Source organism: Leptopilina boulardi, unplaced genomic scaffold (assembly GCF_019393585.1).
Source record: "Leptopilina boulardi isolate dan_hultmark-lab unplaced genomic scaffold, ZJU_Lbou_2.1 LbouV2_202, whole genome shotgun sequence".
NCBI classification, from domain to species: Eukaryota; Metazoa; Arthropoda; class Insecta; order Hymenoptera; family Figitidae; genus Leptopilina; species Leptopilina boulardi.
Window position 1 is genome coordinate 2,775,145 of NW_026137755.1, and position 24,931 is coordinate 2,800,075.

At 29.5% G+C, this 24,931-nt stretch overlaps 1 protein-coding gene across 9 annotated transcripts in view; it reads left to right on the forward strand.

Moving 5' to 3' along the window:
- LOC127278266 (disks large 1 tumor suppressor protein) overlaps positions 1–24,931 on the forward strand; it is a 157,198-nt gene that overhangs the window by 98,146 nt on the left and 34,121 nt on the right. For 7 of the 9 annotated variants that reach the window (XM_051299884.1, XM_051299886.1, XM_051299887.1 and 4 more), the window contains 4 exons: positions 8,352–8,627; positions 9,892–10,104; positions 13,122–13,272; positions 14,917–15,049. In XM_051299884.1, coding sequence (XP_051155841.1) covers positions 8,352–8,627; positions 9,892–10,104; positions 13,122–13,272; positions 14,917–15,049 — 773 coding nt within the window. The remainder of the gene's footprint in view (positions 1–8,351; positions 8,628–9,891; positions 10,105–13,121; positions 13,273–14,916; positions 15,050–24,931) is intronic. The other 2 variants (XM_051299885.1, XM_051299893.1) reach the window with 1 other exon arrangement.

A 24,931-nucleotide genomic window follows, 5' to 3' on the forward strand; every position in this document is an offset into this window, starting at 1 on the left:
TCTTTTCAATGGAAAGTGAAAATTGGAAAATTCAATCGAGTGGAATTTAAAATAGCCTTTTTTTCTCTTTTCCCTTTAGTTTTTTCCTTGCTTCACTTATTTTGGTCTATATATTTTTATTTCATTTTCTTCATTTTTTACGGTTTATTTCATTTATTTGATTTTGTCCGTATTGTATTTTTTCAAAAAAAAGGTATTTAATTTTTTTTATATATTTAACTGTTGCTAAATTTATTCTGTTTTTCAAATGTTTAAATTTTGATTTTATTTTAACAAAATAACTAAAAAAAAATTTTCATATGAAAAATTAGAAAGAAGAAAACATATTGTATTTAATTTTACCCTAATTTTGTGTGTATCTAATTTGACCATCTTTTATTGTATATTTTATACCTATAAGATCTTGTTTTTCAAGTTTTATCGTAAAACAGTATATGTCTCTTTTTATATTTATATTTTTCCCGTTAAAAATTCTTCAACAAACAAATAGTGAGATGGAAATATTTTTCAAAGTTGCTAATCTTCTTTGTGAAGGAATTATCCTTCGCGACTGGAAAACGTAGATGGGAAATCCTAGCTATATGAGGGGTATTAGGAAAGCTTCACGATAACAACAAAATTAATGAGTGAAAATGCAAAAAAAGGGGAGAAAAAGGACAAAAAGCACAACTTATACAATTTAATACTGTACTGGTCAAATATATAATAAAAACAAAATACTGATTTTAATCAGAAAATATAAGGTTACTTTTTCGTCTTTTTTCTCTTTCTTTCTTTCACCTTTTTTAGAATTTTAATTTTAAAGAAAATTAATAAAAAAAAACGTCAATATATAAGTACATAAATGAATAGATAAGAATTTTAATTATTATTTGACAAAGATAAGTATTAAAATTATTTTTTCGAGATTTTATCATGATAGATATAAAAGCAAATCACAAAGCGAACGAAAAAGAGAATGATGCAAGAAAGACACAAATATACACATATATATGAATGAAAGTGGGAAAGAGAATAGCAATTAAAACTGAAAATTAAAATCATTCGTCCAGAAAAAGGGAAAAGCATAATAGTGATGTGGGAAAATTTAATTTTTAAACCACATGGATATGCATAATTTTAAATAAATAAAATTTTCTACTGTTAATGAAATTTTGTATAATATTAAAAAAAATTGTCACTATTTTAAAAATATTATTTTTACATACTCTAATGAAACCGATTAATGTAAAAATAATATTTAAAAATATTAAAAATCGCTAAAACAGCGTAATATTAAACTTTTTAAAAATTCGTAGTATGTTTTAAATTTTTAAAAAAAGACAAAGAAGAAGTTGTTCTGCATTTTACGTCATTCGTATATAGAAAAAAGTACTATAGTATGTAGAAAAAAAAACAAATGAGACATTTACAGATTGCGATGAGAACTCGCCCTGACAATACAAACCAGAATTTGTTGAAACTCAAGAATTTTCCATTTTCCTACATCAAAGACATTTTTTTCTACAGTGTGCGCGCTATTAGAATATTAATTTTTTCACATACCACATTCTATGTGAATTTCAAAAGGGCTTTTATGTCTCAAAATTAATATTTTATATACAAGTTTTTCTCGGAAATGTATGAATATGAAATTTTCAAGTAATAAAATTATTTAAAATGACTGCTGTAATTAAAATTAAATGTAATTAATTAAAACCACTGTACACTAACAATTTCTTTAAAATTATATAATTTTTGAAAAAACCATAATATAATAGAAACTATAAAGCAATTAGTTTTGCTCTTTGGTGCAAAAAACTCTTTAGAAAAGCTCCTAAAAGAAGGAGGTATAACTTTTTGATGGCACCTATAGTAAAGTCTCGTTTCAAATCTGATGCTAGGAGAGAGAAAGGGGGGGAGAGAGTTGGAGATACTCCAATTTTGCTAATGCACCCTTCGAAGGCAACCCATTCCTTCTTTGCCATCGGCCAAAAAGTGCCTTTCGTCTATCCTCGGACAACACTCACTACACTTTGGAGTAGCCACTACACCAATGAGAGTTTCCCTAACTACTTAGACAGCGAGTACACATTGCACTCGTCCTTACTTTACCAACCCCTCATCTTTGCGATCCAAATATTTGCTAGTAATTTACTTCCTAGATGAAGAAACCTATGAAAAGGAAACATTTATGCGAAAAAGAAGGAATTCTCATCTTGAAAACTTATTCAAAAACAAGACAGAGAGAAACTTTTTAAAACGTTCAAGAAAAAAATTCGAATTTTTAATTTTTGCAAAACGATTTTTTTCTCTTTTGAAATTTTAGTTTAATTAATTATTTTTTATTTCAAAAATGAAATTTTTGTAAAATAAATTTGATACGCTATTGAAATTGGAAGAATTTTCATTGTGAAAGTGGATTTAGTTACCACAGGGACATAATAAATTATATACTTTTGGAATGTTATTCATCGTCTAAACACTACTAAAAGTAAAAAAAAAAAAACCTATACCAAACTCGTTGACCTCGGACGCTCACCATTGTTTATACGTTTAAGTGCTGAGGGGTAATGCAAGATGTGCCCGCGCGACACGCTCTAGATATTGTTTCCGGCTGCTTGCACGACAAGTGCAAGAGAACACCACAAAACTTTTCCTCTATTCGAATTCCCTCTTGCGCTTTGCATTTATAAACATTCTAGTATACGTGAACGACATTTTCGTGAGTTTATATATATACATATATGTAAAAAAAAATAATTTTCAAAATATTAACATATTATTATGAAAATAATCAACTCTTTTTAGCTATACGAATAATTATAATAATTTTTATCAGATGCGGAGTCGTTATTATATATAAATGCTTTCTCAAAATTTCGAAGCGTTCAAATGGAATATGAAATTGTTTCACTATATTTAAATGCCTTCAGTTTAAATTACTAGACATGCATTAATGCTTCTTAACTAAAATTTGTGTAACGAAGATACCATACAGACTTTTCATATATACTCAATGTGCAAGACGCGTATTAAATTTAAAGCCGATCTTTCCTTTCTCATTTTACTTCAATCATTATAAAAAAATAATGGTAAATTTATTATTATTATTATAAGTATTTTATTAATTTATTATTTATATATACTATAAATGCTAAGAAATTATTTAACGAAACAGAAAATCGTCAAGAGAAAGGCGAGAGAAGAAAAGAATAGTAATTTTTTCTTTTTCTGAGTAATTTGACCTCGTCAGTGAAGTGTTAAGTGACCGCAAAAGAGCAGCGCGATATATTAAATAAAAAAAAGGAGGAAAAATACGTAAAGTATTTTTTTAAGAGAAAGGGCGTGGGGGTTGGGACAAGGAGAGCATATCACTTTCGACAAATTTCTCGGTGACTGACCACACGAATGCGGTCGGGATTATTTCAGCCACGAACTCATGTCCAAGTATATATTTTCATAGTTAGTCAAAAATAGACTGCGACCAGTCTAATATTATAATAGGCGATGACTCTCTCTCTCACACGAAACGAGTAGTTCGTGCTGGTAACGCGCAAAGATCTACGCGCGCGAAAACAATTCCCGTCAAATTTAATACAAATCAATAATACAAAAATGATAATAATAATATAAAAATTTTCATTCTGTGTAGTAGTTGTGAATTTAACAGAAATTGTAGAATTTAACAAGAGGTGTAAAAATAAAATATTAAAATAAGTTGGGGGATTTAATTTTCAATGTTGAGAAAAAAAGTGTTGAAAGACGTAGTATATATAAATGTAATACGCGAGAGGGACTATTTTGACGTAATAAAGTGTCAATTTGAAAAAGTGTTTCTGACACTGACCTTGGCACTACGTCAGTAGTCAGGAACGGCATATAGTCTTCCGCGTTTTTCATCAACTGTGCGCGACTAGTCGATGTTAACACGTGCTTCGAGTAGTGCGGTCTGGGCAAAGCACGACCTTATCTACTGTCGCTTCCATCTAAGAATTCTATTCCCGTTTCTTATTTCTCAAGTGAACAAATTTTAACTTCAATTACATGTAAAAAAAACTTTCACGTCCTAGTGCTAAAAAGAACTATTTTACTCCCTAGGATTGAAAAAATAATAATTTAGACTGCTAAAATTTTTACAAGAATCTTGGATAAAAGGTGAAAGGAAGAGGGAAAAAACCGTATCGACTGAACAAAATAGTTAATCAAATGTCAAATTGAATGCTAATCAGATTGTAATGAATGGATTAATGTGCGTGAGCCCTGGACGATAATTCGACTATGATTACTAGGATGGCGAATGGACCTCATAGAATGGTAAATCTCGATTATTAATTCGACATTTCATACAGGGTGTATATAAATCTACAACTGCAATCGGGTTGATAAAGCCAACTAATATTTCTGAACAGAGAGAGACACCCCGTATATACGCACTACATACACATATATAATGTGTAAGGGAACGTGATGCGTGCTGCAAATCTCCTCTACCACTTCCTCCCACACCACCCTAAATTGCATATGCGTACTCTCACCCGTCACGCCCATCGGGATGTGCATACCTTCAAATGCTATAATGGGAAACGCGTACGTAACATTAGTGTCTGCATTCCTAAAGACCAATGCAATTTCATTTGGCTTCCATTGTAACCGCTTCTACTCTTATTTTTCGTCTTTCCTATATCTACCTATATTCATATATTTATAACAAGTATACATTTTGTAAAAATAAAAAAAATTACCAATTCAATTCATTTTACATCGGCAAAGTTCACGTTCATGATCAACGATTGAAAAAAATATATTTTCCATTCGGAAAAAATTAATTTTTTTTTAATAAAAACGTGGAAATTTAATTCTAATATAAAATTAAGGGTTTACTGCTGTTTTAAGTCTTTCTTAAAAATCTCAGTCTCGTAAAGTATACAAGGAACAAAATCATTCAAGAGATTCTTGCCCGTGGAGATTAAGGTACTATTAATAAAGGACGAGGTACATTTTGAGTCTCTTTGAAAGCGTTTAAATTTAATTACACATTTACGAGGGCTGTAAATTTTCACATAGCCTATCTTCTATCCCACCAAGATTAATAAATTCATGACTGTGAACTGCCATTTACCAAAAGGCAAACACCTTTCCTTCATCCCCTACCACCCCATTTTATATATAGTTAACTTCATGTTCAATTAACTTCCAGGGATTTAAGATTAAAATCAAACAAAAAAAACCATGGAAAAACTTATTTTTTAAATGAAAAGTTTCCCTGATTAATAATAATCATAATAATTTATTTGGTTCAAATAATCGATATCTTGCGGCTATTATTAAAAAAATATTTATTGGGATTTTTCCAACGGCCTTCACACTTTAACCCCCTCAAATTTAAGATTTAAGGGTACGGAACCCTCGGTTTTAATACGAGTGTAACTCACACTTGTCCGATTTTTGGACCTTATTTTTATTATTATAATTATATTATTACTCATATAATAATTATTTAATACAATTAAATATTACTTTGATAATAGTCAAGTAATCGATTACTTAAATTAAATAATGTTTTTTCAGTGAATAAATAATAAAGTAAACATTATTGTTGAATTTTTAAAATTCATATAAGTATGTCATTCAAAATTCAATTTATATCGAGAATTGAAATAAAAACGAGAGGTTTTTTGTTTAAAAATCGATTACCCGAGTAATCGATTCTACGATAGTTTTACGATGGAAACGCAACGACCGGAAATTATCCTAGTTGATTCTCCTTTACAAGACTCGATTTCCGACTTAGGTTCTTTCTCAAACAACATTTTAGATTTAGGATGAGTGATCCGTGGCGCCACTTTATTTCCTCTTTCTATAAAATTTCATTCTCTCTACGTCTTGATGACATATTCAAACTCTAGCCATGACAAAACTATATATATATATATATATATATATATGTGTTGTATTTCAAAAAAAAAATTCCGCTTTACTCGAAACTTATCGACAAAATTTAAAAAAAAGTTTCCTCCCCCTTCCACAATTATTTTTACAACGAAATGATAAACTTTTTTTATGAAAAAGGTTTTATCTTCTTATATTAACTTATTTTATTTTTGATCATGTTAAGCGAAATTTGTTTCCATCAAATTAATTAATTAAACAAAAGTTTACTAATTAAACCTTATTTTTGAATTGAACAAAATATATAGAATTGTTTCAATCGAACTGTTTTTTGACTGAACGAATTTGTAATCCGTAATAGGCTAATCGATCAATAATGTGAATGTAGTTTAATTAACTCTAGTACTTAATTGAGTGTAATTTAATACTTAATCTAAATTTTGAAAAAAGTTATCCAATAATTGATATATAAGAAAATTGTTATATAAGTTTAAAATGAAATTAAACTTTTTGATTAGAAATAATTAATATTCTATTTTAATGGTAGTCGAATTATTATAAAATCGTGTAATTCAAGGCAGAGACGAGCCTAATTACATAAGGGACTAGTTATAGTTAATTGATTTGGAGTTCCGTAACAAGCATCAGATTGAGTTGGTTAGCTCGTGGCCCATATTAGCTTAATAACTTAATGTATTATTCTGTTGTTAAATTATCATGAGATATAACCTAATATTCTGCATTTAATTCATTAACATCAAAAGCATAGATCAAATAATTGAATTAAAACTTTGAAAAATCGCATTTAATTGATAACACTTGAAATTATACTCTAAAATTTAAACTAAATTTTAGTAAAACTGATAATTAAAATGTCACTAATTACTGATTTTATAATTTTAATTAAACAAATTAAATTTTTTCATTTCCTATAGATGAACGTTATAATACAAATTTATATAAACTTTTTCTCTACCTTTCTCAAAAGAATTCCATATTGGAAAATCTTTATTGTAAATTAAAAGAAGTCTATAAAGTATTTAATTAAATTTCATTAAGAAAATAAATTTCCAGATCTGTAGTTCATTTATAAATGTATAGTTTTAATGAAAACGTCTTTCATTTGAACGGCAAAAAAGTCTCTATATATAAAATCACGGGGTTATAATAAAAGAAAAATCTTGGTTCATTAAGTTTTCTAGCTACGTTTCGCTTCGGTTTTCTTTCCTAATGGACGTCAAATCCCGAAGCGTCTCATCTTTTGTTGTCGTAAACAATTTTCCAAGCACATTCTCTCTAAAACTTCCTTGGAAACGTTCATCTTACGTTGGCGTCGTATTGTATCCTATCTATCCCATATACACTAAATCCCCCTCCAAAACGTTTCACTGAACACTGAGATTTGTTCATATATATATATATATATACAGAGACACTCGAATGACAACTTTACTCAAGAAACTTAAATAACATTTCGCCAGATATTATTTTCTCAGAATTCTCTCATTTGGGATGTTTTCTTCGTTAAGCGTTTTTTTAATCATAGGTACTAAACACAAAATTTTGCCAATAATTCATAAAATAGAAAAAATAAACTCACCGATCGCTAATTTCCATCGTCGAAGGGAAGATAACCGCCAAGACTGCTCTCCTCCATAATTGCACATACACATATATATTTACGAATTACTATTACATTAGCGTACGTAATAAATTCTCGAATGTAACTTTACTCGCACGATATAAGAATCAAAACACCGATTTTAACGATACGTAAAACGACTTCAAAAACTTACATATTTGTATAATCAATTGAGAGTTATAAACGTTTAATTCTTACTTCACTTGGAAAAAACACGACACGAATTAAGAAAATAAATAAATAAAGAAAAAAAATCATATAACACTGCTTAGGAAATACGGATAAACTACAGATTACAATAGAATTAACAAACACTTTGCACTTTCACTATCAACAATATCTTCTTATGTCATTTTGCGCGCGCGAATCCGCCAAGGAGGAGAAATAATAAGGTGCGTTCTCAACGCATCAAATCGATATATCGAAACGAATCAATTGTTTTCCAACTTAAGCGCGCTCTACAATTGCTGGACAAGTTTATAAACTTCCCCCACCACCGTAAATTTAACATAAGAGTAGGAAAATTGCTACCCAACCCTGTTTTTTAATAACGGTTAATTGTGAAAAGAAGTTGTGATAATTATATCTATATTATTTGTTTTACAGTATATATATATATATAAATACACGCCTGAATTAAAAGACAGTAATCTGAAATAATAATAATTTTGCCTGAGTATAGCATTTGAAATGAAATTGAGTATTTTAAGGGGGTAAGGTAATGATTTGTAAAAGGCGTTCAATCATGAAAACAGTATATATTTGCCAGACGTTTATTTGACTGGGAATATTGCGAGGCACTTAAGAGGAATAACGAGGTTGTTCTGTCGTTTTCCAGGTCAATGGAGATGACGACTGGGAATACGAGGAGATCGTTCTCGAGAGAGGTAGCGCCGGACTTGGATTTAGTATTGCTGGTGGCACTGATAATCCACACTTTGGAAATGACTCTGCCATTTACATTACCAAACTTATCCCGGGTGGAGCTGCATCAGCCGACGGTCGTCTTCGCGTTAACGACACGATACTCCAGGTGAACGATGTGACCGTTGTTGATGTTCTTCATGCAGCCGCTGTCGACGCCCTCAAGCGAGCCGGAAATACCGTCAAATTGGTGAGTGTCTAAAGAAAAAGTTTATTGTAAAAACATATAATTGAAACTATATATTATCATTCAAATACATATATTTGTGAACTTTTTTTTTAATATTGAAAAAAATCATTTATAATTTAGAGGTTATTTTGTAAAAATTTTAAATTTTGGTCAAAATAACCTCCAAATTTATCAACTTTTATTAGGTATTAAGATTGATAATAATTAAATTGTAAATAAAATAATTTTAATTAGAAAAATTAATAAAAAATATAAAAAATTGTTTTACCCCATAAAGAGTATAAAAATCTAATTAATTATATTTAGTTAATAAAGTAAAAAAATTTGCAGTATTTTTGTTTTTGAAAACAAAAACTTTAAAACTTTGTGAATATATTTGTGTCATGGTTTCAGATTTTTCTATTTTATGACAAATAGTTTTGTCAGGAATTTTTCAATTTAGTTCTTGTTTCCGAAAGAGAGATATTAAAAAATGAAAACTACACCGACTTATTGTTTGAATAAAAGAGAATTTACTTCATTTTTTGTTCTTTAGATAAATAACAAGCAAAGTAAATTGTCTTCTTCCTCTTTTTTTTCTCTTCTAAAACTCTTTTTTTATATATAAAAATATTTCAATATTAATAGAAACATGAGAAATTCCAACTTTATATTGTTGCAATCTCAATTTTTTTTTATATATTAAATGCGTTAGATTTTTGTATATATTTTTTTAATTTAAACGCCGACGACAAAAACGTGAAAATATTTTAATCAAAGAGCAAATATTGTTTTAAATTTCTTATACATTCTTATTAATATTTTATAACTTACAAAATTCTTCTCTACAAGATTGAAAAAATAGTTGAATTTTAATTTTTTTTTCTTTTTAGAAATAAAATAAATGAATTAAAGAAATATAAACACTAGATAATCAAATATTTATATAGATTTATTTTGGATACTTTTCCATGTAATTGGTCGCTTGATTTTAAACGTATTTTTCTAACTTCTATCTTCGCTTTTCATTTCCGACTTAAAACCTTGCTCCGTCACCTGAGTAAATAGTCTTAAAACCACTTGGAACGTCTTGGTGCTTCTTTCCTCAATTGCTTTTCTATCAGTTGGTGAAGTCTTGAAAAATCTGGCTCGAAATACGTTATTGCACCAATTACATACATAAAAAAAAGTTATTTTACAAAAAAATAGAAATTCTAAATTAGATGATAATAAAAATATTTGTAATTTGTTAGTTGAAAATGATTATTTTTTTTGTGTTTTGTAGTATGTCCGGCGACGAAGGCACACGCAATTAATGGAAATAGAATTGATTAAGGGCAACAAAGGATTAGGATTTAGTATCGCAGGTGGCATCGGAAATCAACACATCCCCGGAGACAATGGCATTTATGTCACAAAAATTATGGAGGGTGGAGCTGCTCAGGTAGATGGAAGACTTATTGTTGGCGACAAGTTGGTCGCCGTTAGAAACGCCTTGGTGAGAAATTTTTTCATTAAAAAAAAAATTTTTAATCGAGTTTATATAATATTATTTTTAAGAAACAAATTAACAACTAAAACTGAAAAATTGTGTACTCTAGTTGCGCTTAAACGTTGAAATAGTTTAAAGGAAGTTGGCTTTTTATTGGGCTATAAAAATTCTAGTGACTCGTCTCTTTTATTTATCTACGCACATCGGATAGTTGTTCACATTTTCTCGTAGCAAGTCGTAGCGTTAGACTTTCCCGTTATCACTCTCACCGGACGCTCTGAGTTTTATGTTAACGATGTTGGGTGTAATGTTGAAGAAAAAGTTTTCATGATTTGTTGTAAATCTTCGTAATATAAACGAAACTCGCTGGAACATTATTTCAATCGTTTGACATTTATCAACTGGTATTATAGAAAAATTACACAATATTAAAAAGAAAAAAAATTATCACAAAATCAGATAAACATAATTCTGCTTTTAATTAACTTAGAATTTAACGAAAAAAACTAAATTTTTTTTAATACATTAAGTGAATTTGAATGCATATTTTTTAAGAAGTAATTAAAAATAATCCATAAAGTGGTATTAAAGGGAAGTTAATGAGAACTTACATTATAAGAGTAAGCAAATAGCTGTTATTAAAAAGAAGTTATTGTAAAATAGTTATTAAAAGTAGAAGAATAAAAAAAAGTGTTTTAAACTTTCGTCGTAAAGTATATTTTTAGGATCTCAGTAATCATAAAAAAGTAGTAGCAAGAATTTGAAATTTATTTGATTATAAAATGAAGTAGACGGTAAAAATGTCGATGATTGTAATCATCAGACGTAAAAATGTTACATCCGAGAAAAAGTGAAGTCGTGATCATTTTTCATTGTCATTGTGATAGAGAAAGCCCCTGGAAAATGAAGAGTTTTGGGTTCTACATTCACCTCAAATGGATGGTTAAATACGAATAAGAGAAGTAGATTAGGGCGCGAAAAGTGAGGGTTTCAAGTAATTGATAGCTCTTTCGTCAGTGATACCACTTCTCCACGTCCAAATTCAACCAGAAATAAATTTCTTTTCCCCGCCTCCAAAATGTCTTTCACAAAATATATATTATATTAAAAAAAAACATTTTAATTTCCTTCAAATTATTAACAGCAAAAATATAAATCAATTAATTAATTGCTTATTTCCAAATATGGATTTGAAAATTAAGAAAGACATTTTATTACCTATTTTATTGACATTTTTCCTTTTTTAATTTAATTTTTTGGGAGAACGATACAATTTTCAATTGTTTTCATTTTTGTTTTGATATTTTGAACCGAGAAACATTGGAAAATTGGAAGGATCTGTCGATAATAGAGAGATGGTTAGGGGCAGTTATTCTTTTACTCGATGAGAACATTTTCTGAGTCGTGAGAAATAGAAAGAGAGAGAGAGAGAGAGAGGGAGAGTCCTGCAGAAAATCGAGTACCTCGAGGGTTTGTGGCACTGAGAGTTTGGCTCAAACATTACTAACAGAAATCCTCAGAGTTTCTCCTTTTGTTTTCTGACGAGCGATTCGTTTCCCACCTCATCCATTATTATCAGCCTTCGTTTCCGGTGATTCCTTCTAAGTAGTGGCCGTCAGTCTTGCGACCACCTCGACCTCTCATTAATCGGCAATGCTGTGACAAGGAAAAAGAATAAAAATCCTAGAACCTCAAGAACTTGTTCGATTCTATATTTTGAAAAGAAATATTCCTGAGATGAAAATCAATGTCTTAAATTCTTAATTTATCAAATGAAAAATGCCATTTTTGTGTTGCTTCTTACATTCATATATTATGCTTTTAAAAAATGTACAACTCTCTTTCGACAAGCAGTATTTTTTTAGTTTCGTTATACTATTTGTACGCCTTTGGATTTTTTCTTTTTTATTAAAAAAAATATTGAATGGTTTTTATTAGATTTTTTTAAAATGTAATATTCTAAATTAAATGTTTGAAAAAAGCAGTTTTATCAAGGAAAGTTTCGCGATTATAAATTTCGTTTTGCTCGCAGGGTTTTACTAAGTATCAGAAGTTTTTCGATATCTTGTCACTTGCATCGAACTTTTCTTGCGGTTCAGAATCTAGTTTTAGCCCTCTTGTAAATGCTGCAAGGTACGTGACCTCAAAAAGGAGTATCGAGAAATGCCGCGTGGTAAAAGTTCAATTGAGACTCGATTTAACTTGAAATGTTCCGCCATATGTTTCGAGATGCAAACTTCGTCAAAATGTTCAAATCAAAATATATATATTATTATATAAACTATTTTGAAAAAGAAATATTCTCTAACTTTATTTTAAAACAATTTCCTGTTTTATTATAAATTATTTTTCCAAATTTAAATTTGTGACTTTGAGAGTAGAGAAAGGTATTTAATTAACAATAGACGTTTTGGTATTTCGATATTATTTTTGACATATGAACTTTTTGACATTGTGAAATGTGACTCTCATCTTTAGTGAGGTAAATATTTGACGAGCCAACAACCACGTTGATAATTTCATAATCTGCAATTAAGCCATTTTCCGTATAGCATTTTCGTGAATGAAAGAGTCGCATCACCTCACAATCGCATTCTGAGCCTTTAATTTCCTCTAACGGGTTCAGGGCAGGTTTCAAGAGGAGAGAGAGATAGAGAATTTTACGGGATGAAATAGGTTAGCGAAGTTTCAATTAAATTCTCCAACGAGGCGCGTAGAAATAACGTTGCCGAGTGACAGTTTCACAAAGTGAACCAAATCTGCCCTTATTGGTCAGTCACATTTTTCATTTTCCTTTATTGTTCTCAAAATTGTTTTTCCTTTTATTGATCCAGAGAATAATTTATTTATAATTATTTATCATTAATTAGCCATTTAAGAACAATTCATTTAAATTAGATTGTTTTTAGCAAAGATTTAAATTAACTTAATTAAAACAATTACGTTAATTACTTTTTTTTTAATTCTAAATCGACGATTAAAAGTGAAATAGATTATTCAGGAAATTATTCAATTTTTTTCAGCAGGGCGATAAAAATTTGGAGAATGTAACGCATGAAGAAGCTGTCGCGACATTGAAAGCAACACAAGATCGAGTTGTTCTCTTGGTATCAAAACCAGAAGGAGCACTTCCACCTCCACCAGCCTCGGATCGTTCGCTGTCACCACAACCTCGTAAGTTGTTTTTTTTCCTTTAAAATAATTCTCTTTTCAAATTTAAAATCCATTGCAAAAATACACTTCAATTAAGATAAAAGCACTGGGTTGACTTTAGGGCCATTAAGTTGTGTGCAGTTGCTCAGAAGTTCTGCCTGTGAGGAGTGTTAAATTTTTTAAAAGCCCTTAAAACTCAGGTCTGATAAAAAATATATAACCGAAATTCAATTACCAGACAAAAAAATAGAAAAAAAAATTTAACAAAAAGAAAACACAAGTACAAGTTATAATATACTTTTTTATCATTATCAATGAAAAGCTAAAGAAAAAAATAAATAAAAAACAATTTTACAATCCATTAATGAATTAGAATTAAGTAAATTTTTTTAACAAAAGTTGCTTATACAGTTTATGTTTATATAGTGTGAATAATCTCGCTACGAGAATTCATTTAAAGAGAAAAATAATGAGACCACTCGTGAAAATACTTGAAATGTCTGTGCAACAAACTTGGGAAATTAAAACTTTTGTTTGACGTTTTTATTTTACCTTTTTATTTGAACTCCATCGCTGTGTCCAGGTATCTCTTTTTCTCCCCTCTTCGCTCAAGTAAACGATTTTAATAGAGTATTTCAAGTTCTTTGCGACGGGCTTCAAAGGTAGAAAAAAAGTTTTGATTACTACTTTAACGAATGTCATTTTGCAGTCTATTATAAGACTCGTGACTCGTTCAATGCTCAGAAAATGTCGATATTTTCACCACTGAATTGTTCCCGATTAAAGAGAATAATTCATTGAAAATCGATAGATAATGAGACATTTACTTTTTTTAATGAATTTTCTCCTTGTTTTGTACTTTTTTAAAATTCAATTAAAAGGAAATCCAATTTTACAAATTTCGAAAGAATATAAATTGTATTTTTTTTAAATTTAGCTCCTTGTGTAAAAAAATTAATTTCATTTTTTTCATGTCGATGAGCTTTGTGAAAAAGTAAACACCGCTTTCAGTGGTGATTTTGTTTCATCAAACCGAAGTCAAGGAGAAAAATGAATTTTCGATCTTAAGAAGAAGAAGAAGAAGACCTCGCAACATTTTCGTTCTTCGCAAGAGCAACCACCATTTTCTTCGCGCGTCGATCGATATAATTTATTCATTGGCATTATAAAGCGGAGGTCGTAAAGTTTCCCCCATACCATTGGACCACGTCAAGAACATACTAGGAAGCGCGACCAACTTTTGGCATTACGTCATAACGGAATTCAAATAGCTCCTTTAAAACGACCCCTCGTACTCTTGCGACCAACACCCCTTTTTGGTGCCTCGCGAACCGTTCAAGCTTTCAGACTCTTGAAAAGTTTTCTCTTCTGCACTCAAATTATGAGTTTCAAGGCCAAAAATGTTCTTTAAAAGTTTTGTTTGGAAAACTTAAAAAATTATTCAATTTTCTTCGTTTTATAATCTGTTCATCTACTTTGAAAATGGTATTTTTTCATCTAATGAGTTTTAGTATGACTTAATTATTAAAAAATTTGTATATTCCCGTCAAATGTTTGCCTTATTGTTAGTATGGATTTTTGTAATGAAAATGTGAATTTCTTTTATTTTTAAATTAATCTTTCCATTTTTTATTTATTTATTTACTTTTTTCCTTTTTTTTGAAGGAAAACAAAATGGTTCTGTCTCGGCGTTGGAGAACAATTCACTGGCGTATTCGCAAGAATCGCGTCATGCATCTTCGCTTGCTCTACATGGAACCGGAACACCCCGCGCCGTATCTCAGGAAGACGTATCAAGGTAAGTTCCAAAGCTGCTTTTTTATAATACGTTATAAAAAAAACTCCAATGCCCTGTCACATACATTTCTTTGTGTCAAACTTGAAAGTGAAATTCTTTTGGAAACTTGCGAGTATCTCTATTAAAAAAAAATATCAAGAATATGTATTTTTTATTCCGATAAATTATAAAACCACGACGAAATTAATTTTATATTTAATTTTTACTTTTGTTTCTATTTTTTTGTGTGAGTGTTTTTTAAAGACAAAAGTTTTTTTTGGGTAATTTTTATGAAAAATAGTATTTTTTGGATAAAAATTAAGAATACCGGTTAGAATAAAACGAGTGAAAAAAACTTGTTCACCATTTTGTTGATTAGTTTAAAAAAATTTCTCTTGTTCTCATTATTATGCTTGAGTAAATGGTACGTCCAGATGTTTCTAAGAGAAGGAGAGGAAAAAGGAGGTAAATTTTGAATCATGAGTGAAGCAAGAAGGAAAGGTTTTACGTTTGTGTGTTAGATGAGATCGCTTTTGCCTGTAAACCGATTCGATAAGTCCTTAATCCATGAGCAATTAGCTGGCACAATGTCCACCACAATCCAGCGTCCGATCCTCCGCTTATTCGGGATACGTTATCCTCTCTTCGTAATTCTCTCTATCTCTGTCTCACTCACTCTCTTTGCTTTAGGATCAATTCCTCCAACTATTTATTTGCCCCCCCCCCCCTCTCTCTCATTCACTCATTCTCTCGTATAGCACTTGTGCTCGTACATACAAGCCGCTGGACCGACTGTATAATTAACTATCGGTTCTCTCGATGTACGCAGGGGAAATGAGGATCGATCAGAGGCTTTCACGATGGAAGAAATATCCTAGTAGTGTAATTTAGGAAGCTTTGGATCGTTGATCCAAAAAGCTGGGGTGGATCGCATCTCTTGCTCTTATCTCCGTTAGGATAAATCCAAATGTTAGTGGTTTGAGCCAAAGAGAGGAGAATTTTATGAACTCACTGTTTGTGTGCGGATTTTGTTCTGATTATTTTCCCAGTTTCTTTTTTTCAAGGTTGTTAAATCTTCACTAACGTCTGCTCTTATTATTATTATTATCTCAAGCATCTTAATTTCGTTTTGAAAATTGAGATTTATGTTTGCTGCGTGAATATTTATTCAATAAAAAATATTACTTTATGGAAATAGAAAATTATTAAATTAACAATAGAATTAATTAATTCAATTTTATTGTTTACCTTTTGCTATTTTTTAGGTAGATAGATTTATTATAATCACAAATGGTACAGTAAAAATAAAGTTACCTATGTTCGCTAGTTACCTATGTTGTTCGCTAGGTAACTAAGGAGGGGAATATCAAAGGCTTGTTTTATGGAGAGAAGCAGGAATATCGAATTTTATCACATGGCTGTATCTTAAGTAATCAATATATAATCGGGGGTGAGTTTTTGATGGCTATGATTTTCTTGTTTATAACAAGTTACGTAAAGTGAATTGTTCGTTGGTCACGTGACGCCAGGGAATCGAGGTTGACCCTGGCCTGCATTCGAAAGTCACAATATATATATATTTGTCTGGACCAAGCGTGCCAAGAATATTCCCCTGTTTGTGTGTATATTTACAAGAGCTTTATCTCAGTGTTTGTTTATAAACTGTCGGTGTTGCGCGTGGTTTATGTGATTTTCAACAGAAAAGACCCATTCTTCCTGACCTTGTATATAGCCATTTTACTGCCTTCAACTTGAAATAAAAATTCTACTCTAATTTTCATTTTCTTCATAATTCTCACGTTTTAGAATTATGAAATAAAAATAATTTTCTTTAAAAATCCTCTTTTAAACTTTATAATTAATAAAGAAAAAAGTTTGTTTGTCTATTTACCAATTAGAGTGAAATTGCAAATTTTGTTTATGTCCAAGAATTACTTTATATATAGAAAATTATTTGATTCAATTAAAATCTAGAAGCAATTCTAAAACATTCGAAACTTCCTCTTCTCTTTTCTGTGAAAATCTAATAAGAGAAAAGAAACTAGATCCTGAAAAGTGCTATTTTACTCAAGTTAGAATTTATCTTCAATTTCCGCAACAGATCTTCCTCATTTCCGCTTTCGTCGGCAAAAATCCTACCCCCTCTATCCCGCGAATGGGAAAAATCTTGTGATTTCAGAAAACCTCAGTTGCTCGCGCGCTATTCTTTTCAAAAAAAAGAAGAAGCAAAGCAACGTTGCTCTATCCTTCTCTTTTGTCGAGCAAAATCACGAACAATGAGAATTTCTTTTTTGCAATTCGAGATGCTTTTCTGACATTTCTTTATGAGCAAAAGAGAAGGAGGAGGATTTCGACTAATATAGAAAATCGTCTTCTCGCTTGGCTAGCTAATATCCAAGATTCGACTCCAATTCTTATTGTTGTTCAGAAGACAAATTTAATTTCTATCCGGTGAAACCACGCGCGCATTCTAAAAAGAAAAGAGAAACGTTTCTCTCTCTCTCTCTCTTTTTAGGGGGTGGGCTAATAAAAAAGGGGGGAGAGAGAAGTAGAAAATCCCTCTCATCCAAGAATTCCCATGGATTTAGAAACGGACAATGGCTGCGAATTGTACACTCCTCCCCCTCATCCTCCTGTCTTGTAGGAGTGAAAAAAATTGCGATGTTTTTATCCACATTTCTGACCCGGTGAAAATCTAGTTTACCCTTGTTGAACACCAGGGACATTTTTCAAGGAACTTCCGAAAACCCTTCCCTTTTTCATTCTTCCCCCTCCCTTCTTCCTCGAATACTATACAAATGCAACAAGATTTATGAATAAATTTATCATCTTTACTTAGGACTTACAATTTATTACTTTTGGCAGAGAATATTTTTTTTATAAAACTTTTCAAAACTCGACGCCGCTAACTTTGTATATGAGTATTATATTAAGAATTTTTTTAACTGAATATAATTATATTTAAAAATTTAACCGAATTTGCTTTTCAACCAATTTGAATTTAATTTTAGAATAATTTTTACTTAACCTTTGCAATTATAGCAGAATTTTCATTTGATAAAATGTAATGAAATTCGCTTTGTTTTTCATTGAGATGGGAATTTTTTTAAATATTGTTTATAACATAAATTCTTTCTTTGACATTTTTTGTTTATGGAGTTAGTTGTTGTGAAGTAGTTTCTTTATTATTCACGGTTGAGAAGAACTTGTCCCCTTCTTCGACGAGAAGAACGAAGGATCTTTGATCCTTAGCGAAAATAGTGCTGAGTCAGACGTGTCCTGTTGCGCTGACAGCGTCTTACGCAAAGTACCAAGTTTGCAAAACGGCTAAAACGAAACCCAGGGTCTGACATCTATATACTAAACCCCCATCGCATATATATATATATATATATATATGGTTTCCATTTTCCCATAGAGCTGATTTGCCCGTTATACCGTCAGCGGTATTTTGAAAAAAAAACTTTTTTTACCATTTCAATGTTTGATTGGCAGTTTCAAAATTTTTATGTACTTGTGTTTTTTTTCTAAAATACAAATATGTAAGAGATTATTTGAATGAATTAAATTTTTGCTTTCAGAGAATTAATTTGAGGATGTCAATTTTCTTATACTAAATTCGATTTCTCGGGCCCTTTTTCTATAATTAATTATATTATTCTATTATTAATTATTATATAAAATTTTGAAGAGAACTTTTTTGTCATTACAGTATGTGGAAGCGTTTTATTTGGCATTTATACTTAAATTGTATGTAATTCGTCATCGTTGGGGGGTTGACGACGACGAAATGACGTTAATTACGAGTGACGTGGACATCTCGCTGTAGTAATTAACGATGTGACAAAATGCAAATGCTCATTTCGGTGGGCTGATTGCCGTGTTTGTCTCACAGCATGCGCTTGTGTTGATCGATCTGTCTGTCAATAAAGCTGTTGACAGCATGGCGTATTCGTACTTCCGCTTTCCAAAAGCAAGCTTAGCACCTATCAGCTTATAGACATCGCCATCGCCATCGCTTCTGCACTCTGATGTAGGCAGGAAACTCGACATGCAAATCGCGATATCAATACCCCTTCTAACACACATACACACACACTATCATTTCTCGTTCACAATGATTCTCTTCTACATGAATAGACTCTCACTTTCCCTGCACATAATTTCTTGACGTCGATTTCAATAATCTATCCGATATCATTCTATAAGAATTCTCCCTCTTTTCATATAATATTTTGACCCACTTTCATTATCATTCTAATTACACTTTAAGCGCAAAAAATATGTTTTAGCTTCTTTATATATGTATATATTCTTTATATATTAATAAAATAATCGTTTTTATTTATTTTTTTCTGTCAGAATGTAACTATTAGAAATTTAATCTTGTTAAAATGTTATGAAATTGTTAAAATATTATTTAACTGGTAAACTCGTTAACATGTATAATTTATCCATGTTGGTATAATATTAATTAATTACATGTGTTATTATAATTTTGAAACACTTCAGGAATTCCATATTTATTAAAGTTCAATATTCTAAATTAAAGGCGGAAAATTATTTTAAAATTCATTTTTACAATTTTTTTTTTAATTGATATTTTATTAACATTATTTAGTATTAATTCAATAAACAATTTAATATTTTTGGTAAAAGTATCGTTTCTCTAAAGTAACAATTATTATAATAAGCGTAAAATAATATTTTAACTGTTAAATAATATTATTAAATTTTAATTGATAATTTGTCAAATGGAATTGAAGTGAACAAATTTTTTTGCAATAATTGAAAATAAAAAGTGTAATTAGAATAAATGAAAAAAAACGTTTTTTCTTAAAAATCTAAATCAAATTGTCGAAAACATTGACAGAATTTTAAATTTTGTGGAAAAATTGTTGCAGGAGAAAAAAATAAAATCTGTGGTGATATTTTTTTTCTTTTTCACTTTTCGTTGATTTGATTTCGCGTGAGTTTGTGCGAACACCTTTAGGTGGCTTCCGCACCAAAGGATATTCCTCTACGCGAGAGGAATTTATCATCGTTTTCCATAAAATTGTCAGGCTTCCAACTTGAATGTATATATATATATATATAGATCGCGGCTTCTGCACTCAACGTATCAATCATTTGAGTTTGAATTATTAAAATTAGGTCCTAAAAAACACAAAGTGATCAGCAATAGAAAGTATTAATTTTTGACTATTTTTTTTGCGTGAGAGAATAAAGAAATTTGTTTTGTTAACCAGATTTGTTAGTTCTATATTAAGAATTCGGTTATTAAATTTAACAATAATCCTTTTTCTTTTTATGTTTTGAAGAAAGATTTTTAAAAAATTAGATCTCTTTGAAAACACTTTTTTTATAGCATGGAAATTTTTTTCCCTTTTCACGATAAGATAATTTTTCATCTAATTAATGATTTATTATATGTAATTAATGATCCGAGGTATTGTTTTCTTTGAAATGCCTTCTCATTAATCCTTGCGGAAAGTTTCACAGTGAACAATATGATGGAAGTATATATGACATTGTTGGAAAATGAGACTGATCAAATTTTGATACTTTTAAAATCGCATGAGTCAATCTATTGTAAAAACAAAGTATATATATATAATTATTTGTTATATATAGGTATATTCTTTTTCTGATAATGAATATGTCGAACTGAATAAAATGAAAGGTTTCTATTGTATGAAAGCCATGTTTATTGATCTACTAATGTATATATATTTTCGAACATTTGATCCCAAGTTGTATATAGATTCTCGAGTATTTTATATGCAAATGTACATATATCGTTTTGGTGCTTTGCTTTTACGAAAGGAGGCACGCGAGATTTCTCTATTCAATTATGGGTAAGCCGATTGGGTAAAGTTTCGCAAATGCCGGAAGCTTAGGAGTTGGAACTTGTCGTTGCCACTTCATGCATTCAACAACCATCGATTATGTTCATATTAAACACTAAAGTTCGTCTACGTCGATCTTAATTCATTTTAACAAGAATCAACACATTCTTGAATGAATTTCTTATGTATTATAATAATGATTCTTCCTCATTTTCATTACGGAGCAAATCTTATTAAAATCGTTTTTTGGTTTCTTGGGATTTTCGAAATTCAGAGAGTTTTGTAATTTAAAATTTTTGCTGACACGAAATGATTCAGAAGTTTTTTAAGTAAGCAATATTTTAATTAACAACGGTCTCTTTAATCCGAAACTTTACATGCAGTCTGTATATATATGTATATAACTTCTTTTGGTTTACTTTGTAAAAACACGTTTTTGCGTTAAAAGTTTTTACGATGGTAAACTTTTAACGATGAGAGGGTAAGGTGAGATCTTTATATATATATATATATATATATATATATATATATATATATATATATATACTTAAATAGCAACGACGTTATTCTCCTCCGTTGTCTCTTTAATGAGAGAATAGACACGATCGTAAAAATAAGAGCCATGCAAAGTCGATTGTAAAATACAATTAAATTTTCCACAAGTCTCTGTTATATTATATATAAAAAAGTTTCAAATTATCCAGGTTATACATAAAATATCCTATATATTCTTTTGTCACACACCATATTTCATTGAATTTTTATCCATTTCCTATAAATTGATATTTCTCTTCTTTTAACAATTAAATTTTGCAAAATCATTTTTCATTTTGCAATTTCATTTGAGAATAATAATTTCAGAAAATTCCTCTTCTATTCCTCCTCATGAAGTTTATTAATTTCTATACAATGTTTTGTTTATTAAAGTTTGCACTAATCTCCAACTAAAAATACAATAGAAGCTTAAAATAGTTTTCATCTCCTTTATAAAGTTAGAATATTCAAATAGTTGTCTGGCTGTTTGACCATCAGAGAAAACTAGTATTAAAAGTTGACTATAAAGAGGCGAGATGGCAGCACACGATAGTTGCACAAGTTTAAAATTCTTTTTCATTATAGGAAAACTTGTTGTTTGTTTCAGAATTTATTTAATATTAATTATTAATTTATATAGAAATATATTTAATATATAATTTTTTAATTTCGAAAGAAATGTTATTTTTAATAATTTTTTCTTGAAATTTAATTTTCGGGATATTAAAAAATCATCTATTTCGATTAAGTGTTTTATTTTTTATCCTGGAAGAAAAACAATTTAAAAAAGCATCTCATTTGTATTCTCTTGTCGTTGGCGCGGTCTTTCCACCGCCTGTCGACGATAAGAGTGATTGAAAAATCTTCACCCTGGATTTAATCCCCATCACCAGGATACCTCACGGGACAATAGCAATCCGTTGATATTGATTTACAGGGAGTAACAGGAACACTTTGTATAGGAATACAAAGTGTCGAAAAAAAAATGTATATATACTTTACACCAGACTGTATTCCCATTGGGACTTTTTTTTATTTCGCCTGAAACTATAGAATATTCTCAGCTTAAAAGAGTTTATGTAAAAATTTATTTTTGCATCACAAAAATGGTATTGGAAAAGAAAATTGAGTTGTATTTGAATTTAACTTAATTATCAAGACATATTATTTTGATAGAAACAATTATTATTTCATAACTTTATAATTTTGCTCATTATGCTTATTGTATTTTTTTTTGTTTTTTGCAACAGACATATTTTTTTAAGTGTAATAAACGTAGGATTTCTATAGAATGTGAAATACGTGTAAAAAATGTAAAGACAATCCGGATTCTATATTTTTATGTGTGACGTCCTAAAGACATTTCATTCTTTATGACATCTCAGATTTCTGAAAAGAAACTGCATGAGTTATACGTTTACGTCTTAGATGCTTTTTTTGTACCATACGTGACATAAATTACATAATGAAAAACAAATTTATTATAATTTTACAATTTTCATGAGATAAATTTTTTGTAATTTATTTGTAAAAATTTATATCTAAAAAATATAAAAAAATATTTTAAAATTTAATATTTTTTTCGAGTAAATTTTCTTATTCAATATTAGTGAGATAAAAAAAGTGAAAAGTTCATATTGGCGTAATTTTTTTCAGTTTATTTAAAAAAAAGTATAACTTGATACTGTGATGAATTAAATTCAGTTTCTTTTTTTTTAAACGTGAAACATGTGGACAATTATATGGAATTAAGTTTCCGTAAAATATTCCAATAAAACATATGTATACATCTGTATGCAATAAATGTACCCTATTGTGAATGACATATAGTGGATAGAATGTAAGTTGGCAGAAATTATGGTAATCGTTTTGATCATAAGTGCATCATGGAATGCATTTCATGCTTCCCCCGCGCACGTCAGAAGCTCAGGTGGCCTCGTTCCCAGTTTCTAAATGGCCTCGTAAACATCTATATAGTAGCTATATTCCTAGTGCTTTATCACTATAAGAACTAAACCATCTTCTTTTATGGTGACAAAGAACTCACTGAAAAAAAAAAAAAATTCTCTTATCGGAAAATATTAGTTGTCATTTCCCCAACTTTTCAATGCCCTCGCGATTTATTTTAAAAAGAAAAAGAAAACATACTAGCCTTTTCAGTTAAAAATTCCAACTTTTTTTACTTCCATTATTCATCAAAATTTTTTGGTTTTTTTCTTCTTTTGATTCTTTTGCTTCGTTTTTTTGGTTACACAATATGTACCTATAAAATTGTAAAAAAAAACTTGAAAAAGAATGCAGGGATATTATTATGACATTACGTAACTCAGTTATTAACTACAGTATATATTTGACGGACGTTGAAAATTGCCACTGGAATGAATCACTACATGAATGATTCATTTTGTCGATATTTGATTTAATTTTTCAAATAGAATTGCCTTTGTCGAGAGAACGATGTACTTATCTCTGATTTCCTATCTTCTTTCTCTCTCTTATTATATTCTCATCACAAAAGAAAGGAATTTCTAAATCATTTTGTCATTCTATTTTACTTTAATTTCACTCCTGTTATATAAACATAAACAATTAAATGTTAATTGTTTTATGATAAAAAATCAACTGTTGTATAAATATTACATATTAATTTAAAAATAAAGTTATTTTTAATTAATTTTTTCTTTTATGGTCGAAGGGATAAAATTTTGAATTTATTTTTATAACAATTCTTTTACAGAAATAAATATATATATATATATATATACACACAGTGAGAGGGGTGGAGGGATTTCTCGTACGTGATAAAATGTCTTTTCTCCTAAGCGAATTAACAATTCGTAGGTGACGTCACAATCTTCAATTTCCGGTTACCTTACTTGTTTAGTGAAAAGAATTAATGTTCCAAAATTAATTTCCAAATATTTTATTGTACTTATAATCTTAAATATTTAAATTATAAAATTTAATTCACAAAATAAAAACTTCTGTTTTTAACAAAAAAGAAAAAAATTGATTAGTATATAATATTGTTGCCGGAATAAAATAACATTTTTCTTTTTCAGTCTGTGTTACGAAATAAGTATGATAAAAATTTATATTCGTGATTAGATTATTTCATTGATATTAAGATGAATGCGTATTCTGAACGAGTCGTTGCATTCGTAATGACTCGTTTCCAGTCGATGTCACTTGTGACTCAGTCAGGAAAGTCAACGCGGTTAGAAGGTTTTATTCATCTTCACTTGGTGTTCTCTCGATTCGTTCACCACTCTTCTAAAGAGTCGCACTTAAATTTTCCCAACCTTTTTCCAAAGTCTGCGTATTAGTCTCTCAGTTTTTAAGTGACAGTGATATGTTGTAGCGTTCAAAATTTTTACCTATACCAAATTAAATTAAGTCATCGTTATAGTTTCTAGTTAAATAATTAAAAAAACCAAAAAAGTGACGAATTTTTTTATAATGAAAATCTTCAAGTGTGAGTGATCGAAAAAAGAAATAGTGGGTTATGAAAATTTTTAGT